The sequence below is a fragment of the Microcebus murinus genome, chromosome 10 (genome assembly GCF_040939455.1).
Source record: "Microcebus murinus isolate Inina chromosome 10, M.murinus_Inina_mat1.0, whole genome shotgun sequence".
NCBI classification, from domain to species: domain Eukaryota; kingdom Metazoa; phylum Chordata; class Mammalia; order Primates; family Cheirogaleidae; genus Microcebus; species Microcebus murinus.
This window is the reverse complement of record NC_134113.1, coordinates 18,495,063-18,507,292: the sequence shown is the minus strand read 5'-3', so window position 1 is coordinate 18,507,292 and position 12,230 is coordinate 18,495,063. Positions and strand designations below refer to the sequence as shown.

General features: G+C 51.1%; 1 protein-coding gene and 1 long non-coding RNA gene across 2 annotated transcripts; both read left to right on the top strand.

The window, feature by feature from the left end:
• Positions 1-1,593: 1,593 nt before the first annotated feature.
• Positions 1,594-3,373, top strand: LOC105875572 (uncharacterized). The gene is made up of 2 exons (XR_001156028.3): positions 1,594-2,049; positions 3,185-3,373. It is a non-coding gene; the product is annotated as an uncharacterized LOC105875572 (long non-coding RNA).
• Positions 3,374-7,327: 3,954 nt separating this feature from the next.
• On the top strand, positions 7,328-10,232 carry ASCL1 (achaete-scute family bHLH transcription factor 1). The gene is made up of 2 exons (XM_076006792.1): positions 7,328-8,663; positions 9,035-10,232. Exon 1 carries the CDS (start codon positions 7,915-7,917, stop codon positions 8,614-8,616), a length of 702 nt encoding a protein of 233 aa, XP_075862907.1. The 5' UTR covers positions 7,328-7,914; the 3' UTR covers positions 8,617-8,663; positions 9,035-10,232.
• The last annotated feature ends 1,998 nt before the right edge of the window (positions 10,233-12,230 follow it).

Sequence of the window (12,230 nt, the reverse complement as noted above, 5' to 3'; positions counted from 1 at the left end):
AGGGAAGAAGTGTAAGGAGGAAGAAAGTCAACTGGCCAACCTTTTGGGGGGCACATTTTCCGTGGCAGACACCGCCCAGGCTGCGGCGGCATCCTCCTTCCACTGTTAGGAGAAACTTTTCCCTTGGCCGGCAGGGCCGGCGTCCAGGTTTGCCTCAGGGGAGCCGGCTCCAGCCACCGGGTTGATTTATAGGCCAGAGCACTCCCGGGCCGCACCGCAAGGAGTCGGGCTGAGCTTGGACTTTGGGGAGGTGGTGATGGACACAGGACACGTGGCCACACAATGGGGACACACGACTGACCTCAGTCACTTCGGTAAACTGCCCCTGCTTTCCTGCTGCTGCGGCAGGAGCGTTGCAGGAGCTCCCGGGCTCCCGCCGCCAGCGCTCCTCGCCCCAGCCCGGAGCTCCCCTCGCCCTGCTGACCGCAGAGAGCACCCAAGGGCGCGTTAGCCCCCACGGGCTCTCGGAAACCCCTGACCCTGAGCCTTAAAGTCCTTCCTTGTGGATGGGAGCCTCGGCGCGTTTCACAGTGTGTAAGGAGAGGCACAAAGGCCGTCTCCGCCTGGGGGCCGAGACTGGCTGGAGCGCGCCCAGAGTGAACTTTCCGCGCAGGTCAGATGTAGGCACCGGGGTCTTGTGACGTCACAATGCGGTCTCGCAGGGTGAAAGGCTGAGAAAGGGTCAAAACGAGGCAGTGTGTGTTGTGTGGCTGAAGGTGGGGGCTTGCGAAGAGAGGGAGATCAGGGGAATGGGGGAAGGGATTTGGGGACGTATAAATTTGAGAAGGAGCAATCAAGTTGGGGGAAAAATAGCAGGGCTTTTTTTTTTCTTCCCTCCTATATGCAAACTGTCACTTCGGGTTAGCAGGAGCCCTTATCTGGCTCATTAGCATGAGCTGTGGCTAACACGCTTAAACCCTCTAATTATTTATTATGCCGTCACGGAGCGGGTTGCAACCCCACCCCGGGGCGCGCTAGCGGGGCGGCAGAGCTGGGCAGGGCGCGGGGGCCGGGGCGCAGGGTCCTGCCTTGCTGCGCGCGACCGGGGAGACCCCTCGCGGGCCCAGAGAGACGCCGCGCCGCCAGTCAGCGTGGCCGAGTTGTTGGGGGTCTATCTGGAATGCCCTTTCACCAAATTCATCCCCAGGATAACAGTGCAGCACTCATCCGACTCGTCTACACTTGCTCCCGAGCTTCTCCACTGCCAACTCCTAAGACCGAAGTTGGAGCGAAGGGGTGCAGAATTCTTGGGGAGGGGGGAAGAAGAAGAAGAAGTCAAACACGACACGGAGCAAGGGGCTGGGGACTTGGGCTGGGTAGCACGTTGTGTGCACCTTCCAAGAGAACTGACAAGTTGTGCCTCTCCCCCAGCCTCGCGTTCCAGGCGGGTTCACAAACTTGGGGGGGAAATATGATGGGCTGAAATCCGGCCGCTCACATCCACGGTTCTATTCAGAAAACAGTTTCAAAATAAGTTAACCTCTGTAGGGTGGTTTTCTTCCCCCTCCCCTTCTAATTGTCCCCCTTCCCCCTCCCTCTCCCCATTCGAGTCTGTTTTATGTTCCCCTGCGTTGTGCCAACTATTTTATCTTTATTCCTTCTCTTTCTGTCTCGCCATTCATTCCCTTTTTTGTGTGTGTGGCTTCTCGGGCTGATGTGCGGCTCGTTACCACCCACTGCACGCTCGCTCCTGTGGCTGAGGTGTTTCTATACAAACTCGAGCGTCCAGTTGTCATATTAATTATTACACTGAGTAATGACTGAAATGGTCAAAATAAGGGGAGACTCAAGAGAGCTTTTTTTTTTTTCTGCTCAAAGATTCAGCAAAGAAGCCGTGCAACAAAGCACTAATTGGTCCCCAGAAACACTCTGACAAGGCATGGAAGATAGGTTTCATAGAGCCCTTCGATTGTGAAGGGGGGAGAGCTCTGAATGGACTCCACGCTTCTTTTCTAAACTCTCTTGCTGAGCAAAAAATGGACCTCTGTTTGAATACTGCCCTGATCCTTGAATACTATACCCAGCAGAGAAAAAAATGCACCATTTATTGTAAGTTTTTTTTTTTTCTTTTTCAGCTATTCAGGGGTTCTCTGTGAAGAATCAGCTGGTTTTGTTTACCATGAAAGACCTTTACTTTATTTTCATTCTTGGAGGAGGTGGGGAGGGGAGGGAAGGAGAGCCATGTGCCTAGACAGAGAGGAGCTGGCCTACTGTAACAAAATAGAGTGTAACAAATCCTACAAAAGTTTTGAATGTATTGATTCTTTGGAGAGCTATATAGATTAACGACTTTCTTTATGCTTATCCAAGGAAGGTATTTAATCATAATGTAAATGGGGCTTTAGAAAAAAATAAAGACTTAGCGTTACTTCTCCTTATTTGGAGAACTTCAAAAGGACTTGTGAGGGTGGCTGCAAATTACCTCCTCCTCCTCCACCTTCCCTCCCTAACCAAAAAAGGCACAATAAAATATAGTTTGTGCTTTTTTGTTTTGTTTTGTTTTTCCAACTTTCCTTTTTCTTTTTAAGGCATACTGAAAAAGCGAATAGATTTGTTAGAAGCCTGGATTCCTTAATGCAGGTGCAGGCCTGGCTGCTGTGACCAGGAAGCTGGGCCAAGCCAAATACGTGGTTTGTGCTGTTCTGCCCCCTGAACAGGCCCTCCTCCGAGGCTTCTGCAGACTAAACTCAGGCTGGCTAGCAGCTTTTTCTGAAGTTACCTTGGGAATACTGTTCTGGGAGACACTAGATTGTACAGTCATGTCCTTTTCATTTTCCCTGGGTGCATGATCTAGCACAGGCTTAGAGTTGCACACAGCCAAGGACAGAGGCCCTAACTTAATTATAACTATTGGAATATATATAGGAATAGATATAGGAATACACACACACACACTAGGACTGCCATGCACACTCACTTTTCTCCAAGCATCCGTGGCCTCTGAGACTCAGGTTGCCCACCAAACTGAAGATTTCGTGAACAATTTTGTGACCAAATCTAGAATACAAAGGCTCATGTTTGTCCACTCTTTGACCCTTATTCAGGATCCACTATAAATATAACTTTATTAAATTATCTGACCCATGGAAATTCTAGTTTCATTTTTAATATTAACCTCTCTCTCCAAAGAAAAGGCATAGATGGGGCATTTTTCAAAGAGATGAGACATATTTCCTTTTCACAGAGAGAAGGTGCATAATCCTGGAGCTTGGACATAGCACGTGAGCAAAGGTAGCACTGGCGTGGTCTTCAGTCGTGAGTGGAAATGAAGGTGGCAGGAGACTGGAGCACAGTGTCTCCAATATGAGGGCAGCAGACGAGATCACAAGAAAAGCCATCTCCCTCTATAAACGTTGGTGCTGAATGAAGATAAGGTCTTATCTAAAGTATAATTCAGCTCCAGGGTGTCCTGACATAGGAAAGAGGCCTGAAAGTGCTGAAATTAAGTCTCTTATTGCATTGAAGGAGAAAGAAAACCTTTTCTATTTTCTGGAATGTATATGTTCTGGGTGATACTCCCCAAAGGGGTTCAATGTCTTGCCTTCCCCCTTTACAAAACAGAACACTGTTTGAATGCTGCTATTTGGAGGAATGAAAAGGCAATCCCTGATATATGTGGAGAGATTTGCAAAGCAAATTAACCAACAACATCTGATTTAATTCTCATAACAGCCTTGACACATAGGCAAGGGGAGTGCCACTGCTCCATTTATGGATGAAGGTATCAAACCCTCCTTTTGTGAATTGTTTTCTTCTCCCTCCATGCCCAGATAAATGGGACATTGTTCAAGTGTCTTAGCCAAGTAAAACTCTGGGGACTTGTAGGGATTCAGGCCCACTGCGTGGCAAGGGAGCCACAGAAAGCTGATGTGGAAGTCAGGACCAGGGGCTCTGCTGAAGCTCCCTGCATGTAAAGGCCACAGAGCATCTCCATATTTTATCCCACTTACTACTGTTCATGTTAAAAAATGTGGTTCCTGTCTTTATCACCTTGATTTGTGATCCATCACCACCATTCCTCAAAAGTGACAGGAATTACTCCCCTCGAGGTGCTGGGACAGTGAGAGAGGACCCTTTCCTGGGTGGGCTGTGTGAGCCTGACTTTCTGATTAATCCCATCCTGTTTAAACCTGCTCTGGAGTGCTCCACTCACATCTTACTGAAGTCTCACAACCCTTGGAGGTAGGTATTATAACTCTTGGCTGGTGCAGATGAGGAAACCAGAGACTCTTGTGTGTCTCAAGGTCACACGGCTGTTGAGTAACAGAACTCGGACACCCAGTCAGGTCAATCTGCTTTCTGGAAGTCTCCCTAGTAGAGCATGTAGCCAGTTCTTTCTGGTGGGGAGCAGGGAGGGGAAGGGGGATGGATAATCTAGGTCACAGGGTCAGAAGCAGGATTCTAATTTTGGCTTTTGAGTCTCAGTCCTTTGCTCCACATTGGTGAAAACAAGTAGAAAACCAGTATCAGTGGAAAACTCTCCTAGGTAGTGCACAATCCCCCAATGGCAGAGATGTAAACCCCTAAAGAAAAATTCCAGACTGCTCCACCTTAGGATTGGAAGAGAAGGTGGTGATGACAGTGTTGAAGAGCATTCTCTGGGTTCTTAGAAGGCTTTGCAAAGCATGTGAAAAAGAAGGCTTAGTACACAAGGGAGGAGACAGTGAGGACAGCATTTTGGTTAGGGCTGGAGTTGGGAAAATGGGAACAAATGTTTCAGTAGCTTTGGCAGGAAGGTTGCTATCTTTTTTCCTGGGCTGATGCCATAGGCAGGATCACTAGAAGGCTTCCCTACTATATGCTTCCATTCAGGTGCCCATATCATGGTATACATGTGTGCTTGGGGTGGGGATGGGGGATTCTGGCCTTAAGTCCCTGGTAATTGCATGCGATCTTTGTGTATAGGTGGAGCTCAAGTCCCCTAGAGGGAAACTGTGAACACATGTTGGCTACCAGCAAATTTTCCCCTCTCTTAGATACGAGTTTTTAACTAGCTAGTGTACACCCCTCTTGTGCAGATCAGGAAACTGAGGCCAGTAGAAGAGGGACTTGTTCAAGATTACAATGCACAAGAGTGGTAGAGCTGGGAGTCTGGACCTTTTTCAAGTGTGGAATGACAGAGTCTGACTTAGAATGGAGCTCATGATTCGGCTTAATGTGAAAGGAAGCACATTTAGATGGATCCCTGTTAGGGACAAGCCCTCCCACCCCCAGCCCTGACTATTTTGGTGAAGAGGAGGGGAACAGGCATGTGGCCTCCTGGCACATGCTCTAAGAGCTCACAGTTGAGGCACGTGGGGGTGGGGAATGCCTGAATTATCCCTATTTCTCCAGGTGGTCTGGGGCTCACTTGGGTTGGAAAGGGCAAGATGCCCAAGCTGAGTGGTGTGGCTCTACTTTAGGTGTAATTACCTCCTACACTTCTGGGAAGAGAAGACAAATATGACCTTGGAGACCTCTCAGCTCCTTTCCTGGGAGTCTAAGGGGGAGGCCTGAGCTGTAAATTCAAGGGGCTTTAGCAAAGTCCTGTGAGACAAGCAAGCCACAGGTTACTCTGGGGTGGAAGGGGGCCATGAGGGTGGGGAGGGTTGCAGAACTGATCTCTGTTGGCACCATTCCATCCTATACTTCTCGAAGTTACCCATTCGAACAGGCAGTGAAAACAGGCAGCGAAGAGAGATGATTCACTTCGGGAGCCACTGGTCCTTACTGCCCACCACCAACCCTATCATTCCAAAAACACTCATAGCCAGCCACACACACCAAGGGCGGCCCCCTGGTCACGCCCACTAGCCCTGTAGAAAAACCCATCTCCACAAAGCGAAGATCGATGAGAAGCAATGATCCTGATAATTCACCTGATCAAACAGACTATTTCTGCTGGACAAATCAAATGCACGATGGACCTCCGCTCAATTCTGCCTGTGTAGACGCGCCTGGAGGCTCGCCCCAGCCTCTCTACCCAGCAGGGCATTAAAGGGATGGGGTCCATTGCTCCGTCTGCTTTCCCAAGAGCAGCGCCGTGTCCCCAGACGTCCCGAAGCTAGACAGGGTTCCGGCCAGAGCCAGCCAGGGCCGAGGGCCCAGGAAGGGCGGCTGGGCAGGCGCTGTCCAAGCGGCCGAGCAACTGCTGCAAGCGCCTCCCCCTCCCTCGCGGCGCCAGCACGCGGCCCCGCCGGGCTCTGCTCCCAGTCGCCTGCCACCGGCCCGCCGGGCACACGCCTGGGGCGGGATGGAGGCTGAGCCAAGGCCGCCGAGGTGCCTGCGGCAGAACAACTGGGGAAGCTCGTCCAGTTCCCCAAGCTCCAGCACCTGCCCCGTGCTCCCCATGTTTCTTCTCAGAGGATCCGGGAATATCCTAGAGGTCTCCCCTCTTTATAACCGCCCCCCCAGCTGGTCAGGAAATAATCCTTTTGGGGGGGGCGATGATACAGGGGCCGGGAGGTCACCCTAGGGGGGCGTCCTGTCACATACACCTACCTACAGCACTGATCATAACCGCCCCTCGGTGTCCCTTCTCCTCGGGTCCCCTCTATATTTGCTCGGTGGTGGGGACCACATCCTAATTTTTAGAGCTGGATGGGGCATTTGAGACCATGCAAACTTCTGTGGCCAAAGACGAGGAAACGGAGGCTCAGAGAGGATGCCACTCACCAAAAGCCACAGAGCTAGTGAGAGGACGCCTCAGGACTAGAACCCAAGTCTTCACATACTCCAGCACTTTTCTCACTGTCTTGGACGTAGATTCCTCCTCCCATCTTTCAACCTTAACTTGCTTGAACTTCTAAGGTCAGCGAAAAACCTCAAGAGTAAAACAGTGGGGAGGAGAAGAAAACAGGAAACATGGAGCTCCACTACCTCCTAATCTTCCTCATCGCCCCGTGCCACTTTTCTGCCCAAACTCTTCCCTGCGCTTTGCTGCACGTTCTCAGGAGACCCCAAGGGCATTTCACCCCAAATCTTTCCACCCATGCACCCCAATTTCCAGGGCTATTTGTCCCTTCTGCGAAGCCGGCCCCCCCCTTTCCAAAGCCACCCCCCGCTGCAGCCCGCCCCGAGCGCGCCGCCTGTTTATTCAGCCGGGAGTCCGGCACGCGCCAGGCGCACGCACTGCAACAACAAACCCGGCTGAATGGAGAGTTTGCAAGGAGCGGGCGAAGGGAACCGGAGGGGGGAGAGGAGAGGAGGAGGGGGAGTTTAGGGAGTGGGTGGGAGGAGGAGGTAAGAGGAGGGGGGAATGGGGGCTGCAGCCGCTCGCTGCAGCAGCGGGGAGTGGGGGGCGAGGCGGGGCCAGGGCTGCGCGTGGGGCTGGGTGTCCCATTGAAAAGGCGGCCGCACTCCGGCCGCCCAGCACTCTCTCACTTCTGGCCAGGGAACGTGGAAGGCGCACGGACAGGGAGCCGGCCAGGGAGGGCGAGTGAAAGAAGGAAATAAGAAAGAAAGGGGGTTAACAAAATAAAAACAGCCTGAGCCACGGCTGGAGAGACCGAGACCCGGCGCAAGAGAGCGCAGCCTTAGTGGGAGAGGAACGGGAGACTCAGCAGAGCGCGCTCAGTACTGACTTTTGCTGCTTCTTCTGCTTTTTTTTTTTCTTAGAAACCAGAAGGCGCTAGCGACAGCCTCACACGCGAGCGCCACGCGAGGCTCCTGAAGCCAACCCGCGAAGGGAGGAGGGGAGGGAGGAGGAGGAGGCGTAGACAGAGGAGAAAAAGCGTTTGCACCTTCTTTGCTCCCTCTCTAGGAAGTCTCCTGGGGATTTTGTATTTTTTTTAACTTCCTCGGGGCTCCCTCTTCATCTTTCCCCTTCTTTCTGTCTCTGTTCGTGCACCCAAGTCCTGTCTGTGTCCCCCGCGCGCGCCCGCACCTCGCGTCCCAGCTCGCTCAGATCCCGCGCCCCCTTGGCCGCCGCTGCGCATGGAAAGCTCTGCCAAGATGGAGAGCGGCGGCGCGGGCCAGCAGCCGCAGCCGCAGCCCCAGCCGCCCTTCCTGCCGCCCGCAGCCTGCTTCTTTGCTACGGCGGCGGCGGCGGCGGCGGCGGCGGCAGCGGCGGCGCAGGGCGCGCAGCAGCAGCAGCAGCAGCAGCAGCAGCAGGCGCGGCAGCTGAGCCCCACGGCCGACAGCCAGCCCTCAGGGGGCGGTCACAAGTCAGCGCCCAAGCAAGTCAAACGACAGCGCTCGTCCTCGCCCGAACTGATGCGCTGCAAACGCCGGCTCAACTTCAGCGGCTTCGGCTACAGCCTGCCGCAGCAGCAGCCGGCCGCCGTGGCGCGTCGCAACGAGCGCGAGCGCAACCGCGTCAAGTTGGTCAACCTGGGCTTTGCCACCCTCCGGGAGCACGTCCCCAACGGTGCGGCCAACAAGAAGATGAGCAAGGTGGAGACGCTGCGCTCGGCCGTCGAGTACATCCGTGCGCTGCAGCAGCTGCTCGACGAGCACGACGCGGTGAGCGCCGCCTTCCAGGCTGGGGTCCTGTCGCCCACCATCTCCCCCAACTACTCCAACGATTTGAACTCCATGGCCGGCTCGCCGGTGTCGTCCTACTCGTCCGACGAGGGCTCTTACGACCCGCTCAGCCCCGAGGAGCAGGAGCTGCTCGACTTCACCAACTGGTTCTGAGGGGCTCGGCCTGGTCAGGCCCTGGTGCGAATGGACTTCGGAAGCAGGTAGGTTGCATTTGGGGATGCACGGGGGGGGGGGGGGTATTCTTGTCTTCATCCTCCCTCTGAGTGTCTGTGGAAGGGGGGCTGTCTCCATGGAGATGGGGGGAGTTACAGTGAAAGCGTTTGTTAAAGTTTGTCAATTTCAAATCCTAGCTTGTTAGTTTTAGCACTGGCCTCTGAACGTGGCTTTGCCCACTTCTCCAAGCAATGGAGGGTAGTAGGGGTGAGGTGCGGTGATGCTCGCTGGCAAACCGAGAACTGGGATGTGTCAAAAGAGGGGTTCTACCAGGCAGACTCTTCCCCCAAACCTCCATCTCCCCCGCCACTAGCCTTCAAGTGTAAACTAACCTCTCCCGTTACTCTCCTTGCTGCAGGGTGACCGCACAGCCTGCTGTCTTTAGTGCTTTCCCGTCAGCGTCAGCGACGTTGGGAGGGAGCAAAAAGGAAAAGAAAAAAAAAATGAAGAAGAAGAAGAGAAGAGAAGAAGAAGGAAAAAAAAAAAACTCCGCAAAAAAACAAAAACAGCTAACCAACCCAACCCCAACAGCAACTAAGCACGCATGCCTAAGAGGCAAGGCCCTCAGAAGACAGGGTTGCGCTCAGAACACTATCTTTGCACTCCAATCATTCAAGGAGATATGAAGAGCGACTAGGACTTGAGTCGACGCGCAAAATGCAGCTCGTGTGCAAAAGCAGTGGGCTCCTGGCAGACAGGAGCAGCAGACGCACTATAGTAACTCCCACCCACCACTAACACGCACAGCTGAAAGCGCTGGCTCGGGCGCCTTCACCTCCCCGCCCTCTCTCAAAGCGCAGTTCGTAGCCCTCTAGAAATGAGTTGGTGTCTTTCGTCTCAGTAACCCCCACCCCAATAAGCTGAAGACATCAGTCTACAGTGAAACTATGTTCTACTCAGTCCTTTGAAACCCTGCTCCGTCTGGGGGGGGGCATCCCCAAACTCCTACCATCTCCCTCACAATGTCTTTTCTACTGTTTTCATCATAGAATGCTTCCAATCTTTTGTGAATTTTTTTATTATAAGAAAAATCTATTTGTATCTATCCTAACCAGTTTGGGGATATATTAAGATATTTTTGTACATAAGAGAGAAAGAGAGAGAAAAAAAATTTATAGAAGTTTTTGTACAAATGGTTTAAAATGTGTATATCTTGATACTTTAACATGTAATGCTATTACCTCTGCATATTTTAGATGTGTAGTCCACCTTACAACTGCCATTTCCCCTATGTGGTTTTGTAAAGAACTCTCCTCATAGGTGAGATCAAAAGGCCACCAGTTGTACTTCAGCACCAATGTGTCTTACTTTATAGAAACGTTGTTAATGTATTAATGATGTTATTAAATACTGTTCAAGAAGAACAAAGTTTATGCAGCTACTGTCCAAACACAAAGTGGCAGCCAGTTGGTTTTGATGGGTTGCCTTTTGGAAATTTCTATCACTGCCTTTTTTTTCTTACTGTTTTATTACAAACTTACAAAAATATGTATAACCCTGTTTTATACAAGCTAGTTTCGTAATAAAACTTTTTTTTCCTTTTTTCAAAATGAAAATAATCAGCTGCCTCTAAGCTTTCTTTGACTCTGATGCCCCTGGACAAGTTATTGAAATGCCAAAGCAAAGGGGTGGGTGGGGGGCGAAGAGGGTGGTGCAAAACACGCTAAGTGGCAGGAATGACAAAGATAAGCGCTGTAGCCAGTCCTACCCAAGTAGTGACTTAGTGATGAATGTAGAAAATGTACTGCTTTCTTCCCGTTCTATCTTGCAAATATACATATGCATGAGAGAATAGGTGGTGGTTAATAGCTGTATCATACTTTGATAAAAGAACTGAACATTTAAAAATCCCCCAAAAAGTGAACTGGAAAGAGAGGGTCTTCCACCCCACTTTCCAACCCACACCCCTATTCTGAGTGTCTCCTCGTGAAACTAAGGGAGGGCTGGGTGAAATCATGGGTGGAAATTTGGGGGCTGGGGAGGCAGCCCTCTGCACATAGCAGCTCTCCCTGGAGAATATGTTCCTCTTCCTTCGCTTCCAGGCACACAGTTTCTCCTCCTTTCCCCCAATACACACACTTTCCATGTTGATTTTTAAGTAAAAGGTATGTATGATATAAATTCCTTCCAGAAGGAGCTAGATTTTAACAAATAAACGCATTAGAAATGTGTGGTCGCTTTGAGACACTGGCCTATCTAAGCTTGTGACTCTATCCGAATAGCGTGAGCTGCGTGTAAAAGTACCCAATTACCAAGATTCAAAAAGAAATTGGTGGGTTTTTGGCTGGCTTGCTTCTTGTCAGTTAGCAAAGACGTGATTAGAATCCTACTCGGCCTCTCGCCGGCTCCTCGCTCGCCGCCTGCATTACTTGCAGATTCAGTTTGCGTGTCTCCAGCCAAGCGGAAAGCCGAGCGCAAAATGCATCTTACAAAACCCAACAAAGAACGGGTAGCCAGCACGTCTTCCAGAGTTAAAAATCTAGTCTGTGTTGGTACATCTATACCATTTAGTGGCACAGAATAATCATTTTTTAAAGCCGCGATGCGCGGAGCACGCCACAGCGTCTGATGTCATTTTGTTAAATGACCCTCTATAGAATGCACATTGAGGCTTCAGTCCCTTTCAAAGAGATGAACGTAATTAAGGGAAAAAAATCAGTAAATTCCTCATCGCCATAAATAATCGGACTTTCTGCCAGCAGTGGGCCAATTTAGAGCTTACTTGAGAGGAGTAATGCTTTTGTGATGCCTGCTTTTATTTTTATCTTCTCATTTGGAGGACCGGGGCTAGGCGTCCCCCCCACCCCACCCCGCCCCCATCTCTCTTTGGTTTAATTTAGCTCCTTTGCAACTTTCCAGATAAGGTATGCAAAGAAAGTGTAGCAAGTCATTTATGGCTATGAATATAACATTAGGATAATGTTTCGGCCCCCACAAAGGGGATTTTTTTTTTCCTTCTCCTGTGGGGACAGGTGTTCTTTCACTCCCTTCTGAATGGGAAATAGCCAGTCTTGTTAAAGTCGAGGCAAAGTTAGCTGTTGTTTGCCACAACGCGAAGGCAAACTGGAAAAATTCACAAAAACACACACAATTTTGCAGAAGCTAGGAAAGGGCAAAGCGAGGATTGGGCAAAATCTCATTACATCTGCTCTAATCGCTTAGCAACACAAAGCCGGGGCTTGTGCGGGGAAGGGAGCCTTTCACGGCGCCCTGACAGGCCGCATTCAGCCGGCGTTAGTCAGCTCCATAAATCACCGCTGCCCATTGGCTGCGCGGCGGGCTTTGCAGCGGCCCTGGGCTGTCAGCGAAATACAAAATGTAGACCCCAGAGGCTGGCAATCGCAGCCTCCCCCGTCTTGGTCCCCACCTCACTTTTTTTTTTTTTTTCTTTTTTGATGGAGGAGGATGCTGGGAAAGAAAACTGGCATTGACTTTATTGACTGAGAAATCTTACCTATTCAAAAAAGTGGCCTGGAGACCACCGAGTTAAGACTGGAGACATGCCTGCTATCGACCTGGAGGAGCATTGAGTGCGGGAGAGAAAGAAAATACGG

Bases quoted from the DNA above. Each gene is read 5' to 3' on its own strand.
- ASCL1 (XM_076006792.1), top strand. From the start codon at position 7,915: ATGGAAAGCTCTGCCAAGATGGAGAGCGGCGGCGCGGGCCAGCAGCCG.